General features: G+C 39.3%; 1 protein-coding gene across 1 annotated transcript in view; it reads left to right on the top strand.

The window, feature by feature from the left end:
* NNT (nicotinamide nucleotide transhydrogenase) overlaps positions 1-19,225 on the top strand; it is a 96,631-nt gene that overhangs the window by 31,816 nt on the left and 45,590 nt on the right. Inside the window, exons 8-10 of the mRNA XM_007461742.1 lie at positions 16,482-16,615; positions 17,117-17,308; positions 17,863-18,016. Of these exons, the coding sequence (XP_007461804.1) occupies positions 16,482-16,615; positions 17,117-17,308; positions 17,863-18,016 (480 nt within the window). The remainder of the gene's footprint in view (positions 1-16,481; positions 16,616-17,116; positions 17,309-17,862; positions 18,017-19,225) is intronic.

The raw sequence follows: 19,225 nt of genomic DNA, 5'->3' as shown, positions 1-19,225 counted from the left end.
GTGACTTGTGCGCTCCAGAGTACAGGCTCAGTAGTTGTGGTGCACAGGCTTAGTTGCTCCGCAGCATGTGGGATCTTCCCGGACTAGGGCTCGAACCCGTGTCCCCTGCATTGGCAGGCAGATTCTTAACCACTGTACCACCAGGGAAGTCCCATTATTAATATTTTGATGATCATCTTTTTATACATGAGAAAGAGAGGGGGACTTTGTGTGTGTGTATATGTATTTATGGAATTTCCCGTATATATTTTTTACTAAAGGTTATGATGCTTTGTTACTTTGTAATTACTTCCTTTGACTTGTTTGGTCTTTGCAATCAAATTGTGAGCTCTTTGATGGCAGGAATTACTTTTTAGTCCTTTACAACATCCTCTTCTAAAGAATAGATGCTTGATGTCAAACCAGCCAGCATTTATTAATCAGTAATAAACAGTAAACAGTAGCTTGATCTAGCAAGATTTGGGAGTGAAGAAACTCTCTACCTTTTATATTCCTATCTCCTCTCCTGTCCTTTGCTTCTGTTATTGAATAATGAATACCATGCTGACTCTAATTTTTTTACCTTTCTAAAAGAAAGTGGGCCAGATAATGAGAACTTACAGGGTTCGGGTTACTTGTGTTCGATCCTCTTAAAGGAGCCTTGGCTTTCTCTAGGGGACCGTGGAAAATTAGGAGCAGCTGCTTTGTCATGAGGTTCTGGGAAAGGAGAAGTCCTCTTCTGGCACCCCCTTTCCCCAATCTGGCTAATAGACACCCAGGGGCAGGAAGCTGATTGGCAGCATATCTGTGAGCTTGTGGGGGAAAACGTGCCTTTCAGGCTCTTCTTTTTTGTCCTCTGTTTACCCACGTGATACCCAATGGGTGAGCTGTTCTCTCCAGACATCCCCATCCCACCGGAGCTGGCTAGATGAAGCAGACAGCGGGAGAGTGACATGGGCTCAGCCCCTAGAAGAATCTGTGTGTGTGTGGAAATGAGGCTGGGGTTGGTTACTGGAGATGGGTGCAGATCAGACAAGGCAGGGGCCACAGGTGGTGTTTGAAATCTGCCAGCGACAGTAGGACTCATGGACAGGTGGTGGCAGGAGTGCACTTCAGGATTCATCCTTTCCTTTTGTGGCGGTGGCTTCTGGCTCAGCTGTTGCAGGTGGCTTTGAAGGAAGGATAGGGTGGCTTTTGCTGTAGCCACCATTTGACCTTTGAAAGGTAGCTGCCTGTTGGGGAGATGAGCTGGGAACTGACTGGATATAACAAGTGGCCAGTAGAGGGTGCTAAGGCATTTACTCTTGCAGTAAATGATGAAGCCCTGAAGCTAGTAGTTTTTTTTTTTTTTTTTGCGGTACACGGGCCTCTCACTGTTGTGGCCTCTCCCATTGTGGAGCACAGGCTCCGCACGCGCAGGCCCAGCGGCCATGGCTCACAGGCCCAGCCGCTCCATGGCACGTGGGATCTTCCCGGACCGGGGCACGAACCCGTGTCCCCCGCATCGGCAGGCGGACTCCCAACCACTGTGCCACCAGGGAAGCCCCAAGCTAGTAGTTTTAAATCATTCTCTTTATAAAGAACTGAGTAGATCCACAGACATAAAAAACAAACTTATGGTTACCAAAGGGGAAAAGGGTAGAGGGATAAATTAGGAGTTTAGGACTAACATATACACACTACTACTACACTATATAAAATAGATAACCAACAAGGACTTACTGTATAGCACAGGGAACTCTACTCAGTATTTTGTAATAACCTATGAGGGAAAAAGTCTGAAAAAGAATATCTGTATCTATATATCAAAACTGAATCACTTTGCTCTACACCTGAAACTAACACAACATTGTAAATCAACTAAACTTCAATAAAAAGAAAAAATAAAGTATATGTCACTAGGTTAAAAAAAAGAACTGAGTATACTTTGGATATAGTATATAGAATTATTATTGATGGTAAATCTTAAAGTAAGTTATAGAACTCAAGACTTCTTGTATAAAACACATATGGACTTTTAGGACCTACCCCCCATAGTATCTTTTTTTTTTTTTTTGAACAAAAAAAGGGCATGTGAACAGTTGACTAAACTTTAACCTCTTATTTTTTATAAGTAGTTTACAGTAAGTGTACCTTAGCAGCAGTTCAAATTATATGATAGTGTTAAAGAGGACTTGTTGAGGAGCTTTTACGAGTCTGTTCTGCTGAGCCTTTCCTGTTTTCAGTCTTTTCTGAAGCCATCTGGTCAAAGCACTTTAAACTTGCACAAAGTCCCTGACCAGTGGATTGACCCAGAGTTCACACTCACAAGGCTGGTCTGAAAAGCACCTTTGTGTTACTTTTTTGGTAAGCCCCCCAAAAGAGAAAAGCTAATTTGAATATAATAAGGAAGAAGATGATCTTTCTAAAGATCTTACATATCCCTAAGGGACTGAAACTTGAAAACCTCTGAGCATTAAAAAAAAAAAAAAAATTGAAAAGATTATATAAAGGTACACATGCCTTTTGAAAAACAGTGTCCTTGGCATTGTACCCTTACTGGTGTTGGTCCTGAGCCTTTGCATAAGTCACCTGATGGTGTGTCTTGCTCCTGAAAGACTCCTGGAGCAGAAGTTGTTCTAAAGTTTTCCTTGAGTGGATCCAAAGGGGATTAAGTTAAATGTCAGAAGTTCTCCAAGTTGTGATTCCTTAGACCGAGATCCTCACGGCTGTACTGAAAACCTGGCGTGGATAAGAACATTGAGAGAGGAACATGGGCAATGAGCTCGCTTCAGGTAGCAATCCTGTGGAGCTGGTAAATTTTCATTCCTCCTAGGCACACGTCAGTCAGTTGGCTTGGACACATAATAACGTTGTACTCATGAGGATCCTGGGTAAAATGAAACGTTTCTGTAGCTAGGTACTTATTATGCTGCCTGGTGTCTTGTACCATTGTATAGACCCCCTCAATTGGGTTGGGCGATGGATGCAGGGCTAGCATTTCACTTAGCGCAGGTAACTTCAAGAGAGGGCCTAGCGGACAGTCTCATTTTGTGGTGTTGTGCCCACGAGGGAAAGCTCCCAACCTTCCTGTCCAGCTCCGTGACCTTTAGGTTTACCACTAAAAAGTTCGGCAGACCCCCTCTCTGATAACGTTCAGGCTGTGCTCATAATCTTTTTCAGGAAACCTTTTGAGACACAGATTTTTTCAGCATTCTTACCGTTCTGAAACCCTTTTAGAGAGACTTTTCATAGACTTGGAAGGTTTAATCAGGAAGAAACTGAATCAGGTTGAAAATCTAATTCGTAAATTAGGGATTATGGGGGAGGGGTGTGAGGAGGAATCACAGTGGTTTAGCAGTGACTGTGTGTTAGGCAAATTTTGCCTAAATTCCTGTGAGAATTGGGAGTACTGTGGGGCACATGCTAAATCGACCCTGACAGAGACAACCTTCTCCATTTAGAACCTTTCCTGATGACACCTAATTAAAAATCATAAGCATCATAGGGTCATCTGGCTTTCCTGCCCTCCCCTTCCCCACCTCAGGCCCTGCCCTCATTTCGTAATTGAACCACAGCTACTGGAAAGCCTAGGGTTTTGTTTAGTAACGACAGTAACTTGGACCACTCAAATTCCCATCATCATTAGGTAAAAGCATCTAAAGTCCTCAGGATTGGATCACCTCCCCTCCCTCCCCACCCCACCCTACCCTTACCTTTGCTCTAAATTTTGCACCCTTTGGTAAGGTATTTCTTGCCTTTCAGTTTCTAGTCCTGATTGAGCTTTTGGATCTCATGTGAAACTCATGTCTTGCTCTCTGGGCCCTATTTCAGTCACACTAGCTGCTATTATCTCCACAAGGAGGCCAAGGACTTTCAGGCCTTGCATGTATTGTTCCTTCTCTTTGGAATGCTGTCCCCGCCCTTCCCTGCCTTTTTTTTTTTTTTTTTTAACATCTTTATTGGAGTATAATTGCTTTACAGTGGTGTGTTAGTTTCTGCTTTATAACAAAGTGAATCAGTTATACATATGTTCCCATATCTCTTCCCCCTTGTGTCTCCCTCCCTCCCAATCCCACCCCTCTAGGCGGTCACAAAGCACTGAGCTGATCTCCCTGTGCTATTTGCCTGCTTCCCACTAGCTATCTATTTTACATTTACTTATAGTATATATAAGTCCATGCCCCTCTCTCACTTCATCCCAGCTTACCCTTCCCCCTCCCCGTGTCCTCAAGTCCATTCTCTAGTAGGTCTGTGTCTTTATTCCCTGCCTTATGAAGTCCTACTGAGCTCAGTAGTTTCTCCAGAGTTCCTGCCGTCTCTGTAGTAAACACTGTTTTTTTGGCATTCATAGCATTTGCCCGTGCCTCAAATTCCAGTAGTTCTCAGTCTCACTGCCCTTTAGTTGCCCTGTCTCATCTCTGCCACGAGGGTGCTTACCAGGGAGCCTTGTGTACAGCTGTGGCTCAGCAGATGTTCCTGAGCTAATGTGGGTTCCTTCCTTAGTTCTCAGTTGGTACAATCCCTTTTATTTTTCTGGTGCTATCCAAGAAAGAACACTCTTGGATAGGAATACTGCAGAGGCTAGTTTAAGACTGGGAAGCTAGCTTTCTTAAATTTTCAAAAGTAGGACACTTGCCACGTTTGCAGTTTGAGGTGTTGAGCTAGGCCTCTCAGGAGATAGAATTAGGAAGTAGTGGGAAGGTCTGTTCAGGAGTTAGAAAGTGTCCTAGCAGCCAGGAGGGAAGCTATTCATTGCTTGATTATAAATTATGATCCTGTTGCGGTCCGGGAGCCACACGCCTGGAGTCGAGTTCCCCGGTAAATGCGACCCGTGTCCCAACCAAGGACACCCGAGAATCACCAACACCAAGCAGAAAGATTAGCAAAGCGTTTATACAAGTATAGAAGCTTACACAAACTGTCCGGACAGGGTCCCACTCGGAGAGAAGTGAGTGAGACCCCGACTAACAGCCGGGCGAGGCTTTTATACCCTTCACAGGGCAGGAAGTCCCCAAGGCGGGAGGGAGCTGTTTAATTTTGAATCAGCCAATCAGGAACCCGGTTCTTCCCGCCCCAAGCAAGCAAGCAAGTTCCCCCTTTACAGAAGCCAAAGTACACCGTGGGCTATTCCGTTCCAGGAGGGGTACGCTCCCTTCCTGTTCCTGAGCAAGCAAGCAAAGCAACTTTCTTACAGAAGCCGAAATATGCTGTTAGCCCTGAAGCTGTTCTTCCGTTTCTTTCGTCACAATCTCTTAGGCCATATATCCTTGGGCCTCTTTTTAGGTATGATCCAGATTAGGGTAAGAGTCCTTTTTATTTTTATCTATGTCAGATAGGGTCTGTAGTATACACCTATCAAAGGAGCTTTGTGGCAATTTTGCATGACTCTGGAGAGTTGGGAGGGGGTGTTTTCCCTTGATATACAAGGGCCTTACACATATGAGACCAAGCCTGAGGGATCTCACAGTCTCCTGGAAAATCAACATTGGTTCTCCATTGGATGCTGCCTGTCTCTTTGAAGCCATCTTTCATATGGAGTAGAAATACAGTACAAGAGAGTAACTTTCCATAGTAATTTTCACATTTGTTCTTTTAGGCAAGAGAATAATTGATATAGCAGTATACTCTTCGTTTGTGAAATTCCACAGAGATAATATTGTTTTGATGACTACACAAGGTCTTTCTCTAAAGTAAAGCTTTATTTTTCAGATTTGTTCTTTTTATTCTCTAAACATTGTGGTCTTATAGGACAGTGATAGATCAGGGATTTTCAACTTTTTTTGAATTATTTAACTTTCTTTTACTGATTAATCTGATTCATCTACCGTCCTTTCCTCCTTTAAATGCATTGTATGAATGTATGGAATTTTGTAATATTTCTTGTACAGAGTTTCATATGTTTTGAGAATTTTGAAGGACAGAGAAAAATACTTAAATGTTGCAACATCAAGGGTTGGTAACCACAGGCTGTCTGTACACCTCTTGGTAGCTTTCAACAGAGACAGGGCAACTTGTCATCAAGAGGAAGATGCCAAAACTGTGGAGTTTTCCATCGTCATTTGTCAATCTTGACTATTTAGAGTGTGTTTGAGCACATTTAGTGAGTGACTGGGCCAAATTTAACAAATGCCCTCGTAGGAAGATTTATGGCACAGAATTATGTTCTGGTTTGGTCTGTTATTTCTCCCAAAGTATGTTGCAAGATTAGAAAGCACTGTGCTTCCCTCTGTGGCAATCCCTGAGTTGAAAAGGATTGGGAGGCTGAGGCTGTCCTGTCTCTGGTGAAACAGCACCTGATAGATAGAGTTACAGCTACAACCAGCACTTTCCACCATGGGCATTTCTGTTCTTCCTTATTTCCACTTTCTCTATACTTTCTTATGCCTCAGTATTAGTTAGGATGGTCTAGCTGGTAAAACAAATTCACCCAAAAGCTCAGACATTATAGAAATTCACTTCTTGCTCAGTTAACACTAATAGGTGGTTGACACATTGGAGGGCAGCTCTCCTTCAGGTGGTCCTCTGGGGATTCAGGTACAGCAATGTTGTCATCATCGTTATGAGGCTGTGAAGGTCGCTCAGGGCACTGTCTCTGTTCCAGCCAGCTAGAAGTAAAGGGCCAAGGAGGAGTGTGCATGGGATGCCCAGAAGTGGCATACACCACCCCTGCTCACATTTCTTCTGCTGAAGACCTAGTCACATGGCCAAACCTAACTATGATGGAGGCTGGGAATTGTCTAACTGTGCCCCCAAGGAATAAGAGAACACTGTGTTAGTTTGCGAAGGGTGCCGTAACAAGATCTCACAGATTGGGGAGCTTAAACGGCAGAAATTTATTTTCTCACAGTCTGGAGCCTAGAAGTCCAAGATCAAGGTATTGGCAGGTTTGGTTTCTTTTGAGACTTCTCTCCTGGGCTTGTAGAGGGCCTCTTCTTGCTGTGTCCTCACATGGTCTTGGTGTCTTTTTTGTGTCCTTGTTTTTAGGATACCAGTCAGATTGGATTAGGGCCCACCCTGATGGCCTCATTTAATGTAATCATCTCTTTAACGACTCTATCTCTAAATATAGTCGTATTCTGAGTTACCGGGGGTTAGGGTTTCAACATGTGAATTTTTCTGGGGACACAATTCAGCCCATAACAAATGTGGATTTTGGTGAGGAACTAACAGCTTCTTTTCCTCTTCCCCAGTTTTAAATTTTATCTGCTTATGTTTAATCCATTCATTGGCAATCAGATCATGGATTTAGAACCAGATAGAGTAGATTCAAATTCCAGTTCCACTGCTTAACAGCTGTGGCTCTCTGAACCTCAGATTCCTCATTTCTGAAAAGGAAGTAAACCTTTTTATCTTGCAGAGTTGTTTTGAGGACTACATGAAGAAAAAAGCCCAGTGTAGGGCCTGGCACATAGAACATTAGCATAATCACCTTTCTTCCATTGGTGATGCTTGGTCCTGCAAATGGTATCCAGACTGAAAAGCTTATTGACTGTTGCAACAGAAAGTCCAGACATTCTTGAGCATTATGTGGCAGGTCAAAGATGTACTCTGAAATCATCAGGCTTATGGACATACTCATGAAGTTACAAAAGCATTGCCATTAGATGGCAATCTAGCATGGATTTCACTGTGGAAAACCATGGCTTAACTTGCTTTTTATCTGACTTTTCTGAAGATACCCATTTCATTAAGGCTTTTCTGTCAATCTCATTCTGACCTAAGTTTTTTTTTTTTAATTTTATTTATTTATTTTTGTCTGCGTTGGGTGTTCGTTGCTGCACGTGGGCTTTCTCTAGTTGCGGTGAGCAGGGGCTACTCTTTGCTGCGGTGCACGTGTTCTCATTGAGGTGGCTTCTCTTGTTGCAGCGCACAGGCTCTAGGAGTGTGGGCTTCAGGAGTTGTGGCACGTGGGCTCAGTAGTTGTGGCTCGTGGGCTCTAGAGTGCAGGCTCAGTCATTGTGGCGCACAGGCTTATTTGCTTCTTGGCATGTGGGATCTTCCTGGACCAGAGATCGAACCCGTGTCTCCCGCATTGGCAGGTGGATTCTTAACCACTGCACCACCAGGGAAGTCCCCTGACCTAAGTTTTCTGACATGGAAAATGAAATAAACAGCATTATTTCTCTTTTAAAAAATAACCTCCGAATTATTTTATAAACAAATGTATAATATTCATTAATTTTTTAGGGATTGGTAGCTAATGTACATCTAAACATGTATTAGAGGGAAAACAAAGAATGTTATTATTTATATAAGAATATTATTTAATGTATTATATATTTTTATATATATATATATAATATACATTATGTAATACATATGTTTCCTTTTTATGTTACCATTTAGGTTTGGTAGGTTGTTTTCCTTTTTTTGAGAATTCCAATAGCTTATGAAGCCATGGTAAGGCCTTGACTGATTTTGATTTTTATCTATACAGAATTTTGCATCTATGGCAGGTAAATTATTGAGGTAATCCTCAAAAAATTTTTATAAATGTGTTCTTTAATTATTAGGTAAAGGCTTGTTTTTAGGTTTCTTCTTTTAATAGATCTTTAAGGATTTCTCTTATCTGCTAAAACATGCTGTTGACTAATCATATTTCCTACGTATTACATTTAGAACTATCTCAAGGCATCCAATTTGTAACAGTCAAGTTTTTGCCTCTTGGCTTTCTCTCTGGTTCCTTATACAAATAATTAATTAGGCAGAGAAAATTTTTATCTAGTTCCAGGAATAGAACTCACTATAAAGCTTGACTGGTTAAGCTTGGGTCAGAATCCCTTTATGTTCATGAACAAAGCTATCTGTAGCCTCTCTAGTGATAACAGAGATAGAGGGATTGTATCCCTGTGTTGCTCTGTGCACCGTGGGGCTGGCAGAATCAGAGACTTATTAGATCAGTGGGTCAAATGTTCAGCAGTTTTTTGCCACATCCAATGTATTACATAACCAATTATCTCTTTTTTTTTCATATGTGTACATATATGTATAAAAAGCCTTTTGTCCTTATCTGTAACATTTTTATAGTTTGAGACTCAATATTTTGGACTTCCCTGGTGGCACAGTTGCTAAGAATCCGCCTGCCAATGCAGGGGACACAGGTTCGAGCCCTGGTCTGGGAAGATCCCACATGCTGTGGAGCAACTAAGCCCGTGTGCTACAACTACTGAGCCTGCGCTCTAGAGCCCATGAGCCACAACTACTGAGCCCACATGACACAGCTACTGAAGCCAGCATGCCTAGAGCCCGTGCTCCACAACAAGAGAAGCCACCGCAATGAGAAGCCCACGCATCGCAACGAAGAGTAGCCTCCGCTCACCGCAACTAGAGAAAGCCCGCGTGCAGCAAACAAGACCCAACGCAACCATAAAGAAAGAAAGAAAGAAAAAAAGAAGTAGACTATCATAAAGAATAGGAATGTGTTAAAAAAAAAAAGACTCAATATTTTAACCCCATCTATGATTTTGTTATTCCAAAAGAGCCTTTGGTGTGTATCAGTTAGCGTGCCTTTGGCTGCCAGAAGCAGAGCTTTCAACACAGTCTGCCTTAAATAAGAAAGGAGATTTGCTGGGTTGCGTAGGTGAAGGAAGCCAGTTATAGCTGGCTAGGTGTGCGTCGGGGCCCTGCCGTGCCGCTTTGTCCTCTTTTAGCTCCGCTCTCTCTGAGTTGGTTTCATGGTCAGGAGCAGAGGCAGGCCTCCACTGTGCGCAGCACACATCCGGAGGGCAGGGCAAGCTGTTCTGATGGCTCCCCCTTGAAGAGCAAGGGAACTTCTTTTTCACAATCCCTTAGCACACTTTCCCTCATTCTTATTGGCCTTGACTGGGTTACATCCCCACTTCTGAACCAATCCACGTAGGCAGGGCAATGAGATGCCCCTCAGCTTACACCTGGATTTCTGAACTGGTCTTCAGTAGGTGCTGAGATTACCCTGAGGCCAGGCAGGCCTGCCTCTGGAGTAGTTTCAGGTCATTTCTCCTGAAGCTCATGGACTGTGTGGAGAAAATGGAAATCAGAGTAGTGACAAGAGGATGCTGGATAAACACTAGTGCTCAGTATAAAATTGTATGCTTAGAATGACATTTCTTACTGTATAAATACTAAAGTTCAGAACATTTTTACATGTTCTGTGTTGCATGTAGTCAATATATAGTATTGTGTTACATTAAAAATTATCCTTTTATTTATAGTACTTGTTCATGAGAAATCTGTTTTGGTTTGGAGATATATATTCTATAATTTATATTATTAATCTCTTTATTACTATACTGTTAAATATACCATGTTCTTGTTAAAGCAGAAAGTTTTTCTTTTTGCTTTGTTTTTATAAATTTATTTATTTACTTTTGGCTGCATTGGGACTTCGTTGCTGCTTGCAGGCTTTCTCTAGTTGCGGCGAGCGGGGGCTGCTCTGCGTTGCAGTGCGCAGGCTTCTCATTGCGGTGGCTTCTCTTGTTGTGGTGCACGGGCTTCAGTAGTTGTGGCTCACGGGCTCTAGAGCACAGGCTCAGTAGTTGTAGTGCATGGGCTTAGTTGCTCCGCAGCACGTGGGATCTTCCCGGACCAGGGCTCGAACCCATGTTCCCTTAATTGGCAGGCAGATTCTTAGCCACTGCACCACCAGGGAAGCCCAGAAAGTTTTTCTTGAGCCTGCTTAATTTGATGCCTTACAGGCCAGGAAGTTAGGAATTTCCCCATCTGATTAAATGCCATTGAATAATTCCGGTAAATAATGCTAAATGCTCTTTGGAATTATTATAAAATTTTGAGGTAAGCCTTTTTCATCTTGGTGTCTTGTTGTTGTTAATATTTTTAGTGGTTTCCTATTAGTTTTTCTTTCTTTCTTTCTTTCTTTCTTTTTTTTTGTGATTAAAGTTGTTTGTGAGGGCTTGATTCTTTTTCCAGTAAGATAGAATCTGAGAATTTATTGATTTCAGATGATCAGGTTAGGCCTGATTTATTCAGAGAGGTATAATATATTGCAAAACTTTCCAGTAAATCTTTAGCTGTTGAGATTTAGTTTAAGCCAAATCTCTCTTTTTTTAATTTACTGTTGTAGAGAGGCCAGTGGTATATTCTTTTGCTGCATAGTGATAAGTTGTTAAAGCTATTTTTAGAAAGAAGTAATTTTTTTCTAGAAATTTTTGAATTTACTACTTTAAAAACTGCATCTTAGTATTCGTTTAATGAGAAAACACATGAGTATGAAAAGATACTATGAATTCAGTCACATTTCAGAATAACTTTGTGTGAATCACAGCCATACATACATACGTCTAGAAACAGTGCACATGTGTGAGACATTTTTTTTCTGTCTATTGTCAGTTCTGGGTGCACACAGAGATTCAAGGATGCCTTACACTAATCTATGGCACCTCTACTCACCCTAAATAATGGCTATCCAATTGGGAAACTATAATTAAAACTTTTAGATAAGTGCTATAAGTATCTTAGCTATTCTCCTAATAAAAATGTTCACTAATCTTTGAATGCAACCTCTTTCAATCCTAAACTGTTAGACCTTAGAGCTGTAAGTAAAGCTTTCCTTCCCCATCTAGCCTGCACATGGTAGGCACTAAGTTATTGCTTGAGTCAATGAATGGATGAATCCTTGAATGATGACTGAGTGCATGATGTCCTACCACTGTCTTGGCAAAAGTATGGAAATAAACTCCTAACTGGGAGGGAACTGAGTAATCTTATCAGGAACTTAATGTCCATGAACCATAAGAAACCAAGAAATATTTCATGAAGTTGAACATCTTTCACCCACAGTTTGAATTGTGCCAGGAAATATATTAAAATTTTTTTTTCTCCTTGTTAATTTTTTCAATCAGTGATTTTTTGGGGGAGGGTGGTTTGAAGAGTTGTAACAGTCTTGGTCTTTTTGTATATCTCATCTTTTGCAGATAAATGATAAAATTAACAGAAATGAGCAGTCAAAAGGGGAAAGCCCAATTGTGCCTCTAAAATAATACCTCTTAATGCCTTCTTTTATTAACTCTTTTGCCTTCTACAGTCCTGTCTTGAAACACCTGATATGCTCATTTGATCTTTTATCCTTGTGTCTAGGATCTGCACAGGGCTGTCACTGGGGTAATTATGGGACATCTCTATATGGGACATCTCTAATTAAACATTAGATATATTCTTTTCTATGTTATATATTATGAAAAAATCTGTGCACATCTTCCTGTCTGTTATCCATCCTTAGTTATGTTTTTGCCTGCCTGTGTAAGTGTTTGGATTCACTCTTTGAAAGGCTGTCCTAACTGTATAGCTTCCTTTGCTGTAGCAGGGAGGGCAGAGGATTTTGAGTGCAGTGTTTTCAATTGGTAAGTTAACAGACTGGTTAAGGGCATTTCTAAGTTATTTTAATTCTTCTAGTGCAACTCTTTAATCTCTGTCCTCAGCTTAAAGGGGGAAACTTTAAAACTTTATGCTTTATCTGTTTATTTATTTTTATAAAAATAGTATGTGACTTTTGTTGGAAATGCAGTAAAGTACAAAGTAGAAAATAAAGATCATTTGTGATCCTTCTACTCAGTGAGAAATACTCTTAACATTTTACCATTTTCTTTCAGCCTTTTTTCCATGCATTTTTATCATGTTAGATGAAGATAAAATATCTTTCTTATTTTCTTCACTTAATATTATTATATCGTAAGTTTTCTCCCTTAACATAATAAGTCATTCAGAACTCTTCGCAAATATATTTTAATGGTTTGTGGAATTTTCTTGTTTGAATGTGCTGTATTTTATTTAACTGTTCTCCTAAAGTTAGCCTTTTCATTTATTTCCAGTTTTTGTCAATTATAAATAATGTTCTAACATTTTTTTTCTGCTTTATTCTTGTATCTGTATTTTCATTTATTTCCCCAGGATTAATCAAACTTTAGAAGTAGAATTACTGGATGAATGAATATCAATATTTTTGGCCTGTTGATACACACTTGATCTACTATGCTTTGTTGAAAGATTATACAGTTCATAATCTCATTAGTAGATTTTCCAGCTAATTGTTTCATTTCAGAAGTATTTGGATTTTGTTGACTCTTTCAGTTTGAGGGCAAAAATGTATCTCACTCTTTGTACTCACATTTCTTTCAGTCTTACTGAGGGTGAACTTTCTTCATTTGGTTGTTACCATTCTCTTTGAATTGGCCATTTGTATTTGCTGTTCATTTATCAATTAGGATCTTAGTGTTTTGTTTTTAATTTCAATTTCTGTGAGATTTTTATTATATTAATTTTTTGTCATGTTTTTTTTTTTGAGGATAGTAATACATACCTTTTTCCTATTTAAGCCTATTGACATTTTCCTTTGTAGTTTTTCCCATTGCTGTAAATTTAGGAAGTACTTTTCAATCCAGAGACAGGAGAGAGATTCACCAAGTGTTTCCTTTTTTTCTTTTCTTTATGGGTTGATTTTTTTCTTTTATAATTAATTCTGACCTATGGAGTTCAGAGTTTAGTCTGAAGTAAGATATTAGGTTTGGGTGGTTTTTTCCCCCCAAACCTAGCTAATCGTCTTATTCCTTTTGTTCCTTCCATTTTGTGATGCTGCACTTACCTTACATAGTAGGCCTTCTTATCATAGTAGGCCATCAGGGTAGGATAGTATTTTGAAATTTCCTTCTCAGTCTTTCCCTCCCTGACCTAATCTTTTGAGGATTTGCTCATTTGGAACTTTTTTTGTGCTCCTCTGCTCCTCTTTTGGCTCCCTTTCTTCCCCTCTTCTGTTTTTAATTTGCATTTCTGCACTTTTCAGAATTTTCAAAAAATTAATCCACATGTGAGTTCTTAAAGGCAGCTGCACTGTTATATTCATCATTGTATTCCCTGTAGCCCTTATTGAATTTTTAAAAGTATAACATTAAAACAAGCTCTTCTAGAACACTTGGGAGATAAGAAAAAGCACAAAGAAGGAAATAAATTATTCTTAGTCTTACTACTCAAAGACGTCCTGTTATTGTTAAACATTATACTCTATAGAATTTGCTAGGAACTATATAGTATATGTAATATTGTGTGTGTGTGTGTGTATGTATCTACACACACACACACACTTGAAACATTCATACATATGTATATGTAAATTTTTTTTTACTGAATGGGAACATCCTATACATACTGTTTTGTTGTGTGCTTTTACTTGTAATAATTCCATGTCTTTTAAACATTCCTCTGTAACTTAAGTCTATTTTTTTAACTTACCCTCCAGTTATTTGGCTATGTACTAAGTAAAATACTGTTATGTGAAAGAAAATGCTATCCTTTCAAAAATGGTTGAATTTCAGAGTGATAATATGGATGGAACACCTGTTATCTCTGTTATGGCACACGTGTGTGTTTGTGTTGTGTCAGCCACTGCAAAATTGTTTTGTGAAGGTTGAATAAGTAAAATCAAAGAAGAAAATAGGTGGTACATCAGATGTTTTCTAGGGAGCCTAAATGGTTTTGGCCACTTGACGTCTTATAAAGTGGGCAACATTACAGATGCAGGGTCTGATCTGTAGCTATAGATATCTCAGAAGGAAGAAGGAACCCAGAATTTCTAGGGCAGGAGAAATTATTTAGGTGCCAAATCAAATTTGTGAGTTTGATGGTCGTAAAGTTGGTGTGGTTAGAATTCAAAGGGGTTGCACCTGGATCCAAATTGGTTATAGCCAGAAGAGTAGCTTAGGGCACGTCGACCTAAGACTGGAGGGTACAAGTAAGGTGGGAGGAAAGGATGTGACAAACGGGAGTCTGGTTAATAACGAAGAGGCTCTGGACAAGGTCTGGGGGTGGGTGGTGATGACAGTAAATACCTGCAAAGTACAGGTTAGCCCTTTAAATTTGCCACTTTATGTGGATGCAGCCACATCATCCAGAGCTTTAATTCACTGCAGTGCTGGTCAGCATGACCTTTATTTTGGGACGAGTCCTCAGATATATGTTGTTTGCATCCCCAAATTCTCATGCTCGAGTAAAGTTTAAGTATTCAAGATACCTTTAGTGGACTACAGTGCGGGAGGATAGAGGAAAGGAATACGTAATTCCAGAGAATTTTGAGAAGTGGCGAAACTACCAGGACTAAAGGGTGTTGTCTTTGGGAAAAGACCTCCTCATTCTTGTTCTTTTTCATGGAGACTCAGAAGAAAAAACCAGAGCTTCTCTAACAAACCATTGTGGCTGGAGCAGAAGGCCCAGTGGGGCAGTAGTGAGAAGAAATGCTAAGAGGAGTGCTTCAGCCTGGGGAGAAAGGCCTTGGGTAATAGGAGGCTTAAGAGTTGGACTTGATCTTGGAAGTATAAGGTTTGCATTGAGAAAGGAGGTACACCCACATGTATCTTTACAACTTTGTTTTTCACATGTTCTACAAAAAAAGGTTATTTTTCTTTTTTGAATCACATATATTCCAGTCAAGTAGATTGAAAAGCAGATTATTATCATGCAAATTTTACTTTGAATTGATTTCCATTTATAAAACTGACAGTGCTTTTACTAAAATTCTGTTGACACAGAGTTGAAAACTTTCGAAAGAAGAAAAAAAGATAATTAGGCTATTAATTCTCTGCTTTCCTGTGGCCAGTCTCGCAAGTTTACTTCCTTTTTCTTTTGGCTTAGATATTTACACTGTTTTATGAAACTTGAACAAGGTATTATACCCACAGTATGGACTCCTGTTGAACATATTAATTTATGTTAGCTTGAAAAATCCTTATGTTTGGTGCTTTATCCTCTATGTAAGAATTAGTAAACGATTTATTATAAAATGTGAAATATCTCATGAGGGGCAGACTCCATGAGAACAGGGATCTTTTCTGTTTATCTACCAGTAAATTCCCAGCACCAGGCATGGAGCTCGACTCACCAGAGGTGCAGAATAAATAGTTGTTGAGTGGGAATAAAAATGTATGAGTGGTTTCTAAGATTTTTTGGAGTTGTGGTATCCTACTGTTTTCATTTCATGGCACTTCCCTGTCTCTCCTCGAAGCTATCCTGTGTTAAATTAAGGTAGATTAATATAGCATGTGGGAAAATCTGGTGACATTGGTTAAGATGATTGGAAATACTCTATTTTGTAATTCATAGATTACTGTTGAATGTTCCCTTGACATTTGTGATCTTTATGAATTGTCCAATTTGGGTGCAATAGTTTCCTTACTAGCTTAGTTACTATGCATTTTTAAAAAAAACAGGCAAAATGTTGATCTCTTCATGAGTGGTACAGGGTGTAAACCAGTTGGGAAGAGCAGTGCTAGCTGAAATTTCCATGCTTATCAAATGACAAGGCTTGCTCTCTGGATAAGCGTCTCCCTCCCACCCACTGGCTTTGCAGCTCTCACTCATCCTATTTCTTCCTTAGGAGACTGACCAGTCTCACCTGTGTTATGAACTTTAGGGGGTCTCTTTGAAAGAGTTATATTTTCAGATGTTAAATTCCTGGGTACCCAGAGACTACTGTAATAATTAGAATATAAAGTTTTAAGAAATTACTATGTAATTTGTACTGTTTTCTTTGGTTTTATTAGGTAAAAAAGCTCCCGTTTTGTTTAATAAAGAAATGATCGAGTCCATGAAGGAAGGTTCAGTTGTTGTGGATTTAGCTGCTGAGGCTGGCGGAAACTTTGAAACCACCAAGCCAGGAGAACTTTATGTTCATAAGGTACAGCACAAAGCTTCCTCTATCTATGAACCTGTTCCTATATCTTTATTGATTTGTGAGAGGGTGTTTATTGCTTTAAATATTTAGAGAAACTGAGGCTTGAAATTTTCTAAACTTAAAAACAGTCATATTTAAAGCTCCTTTTTTTTGTTGTTTTTTGTGGTACGCGGGCCTCTCACTGTTGTGGCCTCTCCCATTGTGGAGCACAGGCTCCGGATGTGCAGGCTCAGCGGCCATGGCTAATGGGCCCAGCTGCTCCGCGGCATTTGGGATCTTCCTGGACCGGGGCACGAACCCGTGTCCCCTGCATCGGCAGGTGGACTCTCAGCCACTGCGCCACCAGGGAAGCCCTAAAGCTCCTTATGAAATATGTATTTGTGAGTGTGTGTGTATATTTATAAAGATTTGTAATTTCAGAACTTAGCCTTGACTGAGAACTGTCCTAGAAAGAATATGGGCATTTAGTAACAGACCTTTCTGACTGTATTTTTGTTTGTTTAGGGGATTACTCACATAGGCTACACAGACCTTCCCAGCCGAATGGCCACGCAGGCTAGCACCCTGTATTCCAACAACATCACCAAGCTCCTGAAGGCCATCAGCTCTGACAAAGACAATTTTTATTTTGAAGTGAAAGATGACTTTGACTTTGGTACAGTGGGTCACGTCATTAGAGGAACTGTAGTGATGAAGGTAAGTGAAGAGATCTGTTTCTCCTGTGTTTTCATTACACATTTGTTTTAGGATTTTTGTTTATGGAACAATGCTATTTTGGAATTGGGATATATTCTAATAAAGTATCGATGTGTTGGGTTTATGCCAATAAAAATTGTTTAAAAATGTAGAACAGTTTAAAGAAAAATATTGCAAGATTTATATACATGTGTGACTCACCTAAAATATGCATTGCTTTTGAAAAACAGAAACAAAAAAACAGACAAAAAACCCAGAATTGAATAAAGTAAAAATTAAATATTCCCCCCACCTATCTTCTTTTAAGTTTGTTCTGTATTCTTCCTTATATGTTCTATACAGATACTAATTGTACATCTATGTGTGTATGAATGACACAGACATTATATATTTATATACATGTGTGTTATATATTTATATAAAGTGATTTTATAAATTATGTGAATTTCTATATTTATTTAAAATTATTTTTCAAAGAAGAGTTTTTCCCCAACACTGGATTGACTGAATGCTGGATTGACTTTAAAAAGTGCTATTTTTCTGATTTCTGTTAGGATGGCGAAGTGATCTTCCCTGCTCCCACACCGAAAAATATTCCTCAAGGTGCCCCAGTAAAACAGAGGACAGTGGCTGAGCTGGAGGCTGAAAAAGCAGCTACTGTCTCACCCTTCAGGAAGACGATGACATCAGCTTCTGTATATACAGCAGGTGAGGGTCCCATCTATGAAGATTTAGTCCAAATTCTTTGAATTTTGTGAGTAATGTATTTATTGTCAAAATTAGTAAATGAAATGCTGTTGTCCTTTGTTGGATTCCATCAGGACTTGGGCCTGTTAGAAGCAATTTTCACATACATGTCATCTGTCCCACCACTGTGGACATGGAGACTGCATTGTGTACTCTCAGAGATGCAGGCACTGGGATAAATGCTGGATTGAATGAGTGTGAAATAATACATAGGCTGTTAATACTTTTCTTTTATAGAAAACATTTAAAATATCGTTAATATTTTTATATATATCAAATATAATGAGTATTGATGTATGACAGATTGTGTTGGTGTTAAGTGCATGTAAATGTGGTTATTGGTTTATTTTTTGTGGTTTATAAAACATCACTTGTGATTATCTGCACCTCTGGGTAAGCCTGGGGAACCAAATATTTGCATTGAAGAATAAACAGTAAGTTATTCACCTAGTAAAAAGAAATCAATTTAAAAATTTTTATTTCTTTCTTTACAATTTAACATAGATTCTTTGTTTTCTAATTCACCTTCATGAAGACAGTAAAGAGTTATCGTAAAATAATGATAAATATTCATTCTGGCTATGAACTGTTAGAGTCTGAAATATGGATATTTGATTTTAAATTGGTTTCTGTCTCATAGAATGAAGTAAAAATGTTTAGATTTGCTTAGAGCCAAAATAAAAACAAAACAAAAGCAAACTATAAAGAATAAGGACCAGTACAAAGCACACAGAATTCTTGTAGCCTCAGCATTCTCCAAATTCCCATGTGAGTCCAGATGTTTTAAAGCTAAGTATGTAACTCTCCTTGAATAAAGAGCAAGTCTCAGCAAAATGACTGAAAAAGCCTTTAGTTGCGAACATTGTGAATAGATGGAGCAGTGTCCCTATTTGCTCTTAGTTGTTAAAAAAAAAGAAACCATATTACTGTATTATGCATGGAGAGTATTGTCAGCAGGGTTGTAAATTTCCATTTCTCTTTACAATTCATAAGGAAATGTAGTGAGGCATGAATGATGATTTATTTTTCTATGTTTCTCTTATGTTTATTGAGTCAAGGTTTATTGCATTTTAATAGATATGACATTGGCATATTCCAGTGAATAAAAGGATGGCCTTATATTTATTTTCTGTACCCTAAAACTTCCTCCTTTTTAATAAAACCAAACGT

This window comes from Lipotes vexillifer, unplaced genomic scaffold (assembly GCF_000442215.2).
Source record: "Lipotes vexillifer unplaced genomic scaffold, Lipotes_vexillifer_v1.1 scaffold1361, whole genome shotgun sequence".
NCBI lineage: Eukaryota > Metazoa > Chordata > Mammalia > Artiodactyla > Lipotidae > Lipotes > Lipotes vexillifer.
The sequence above is the reverse complement of the archived record's forward strand: the minus strand, read 5'-3'. Positions and strand labels throughout refer to the sequence as shown.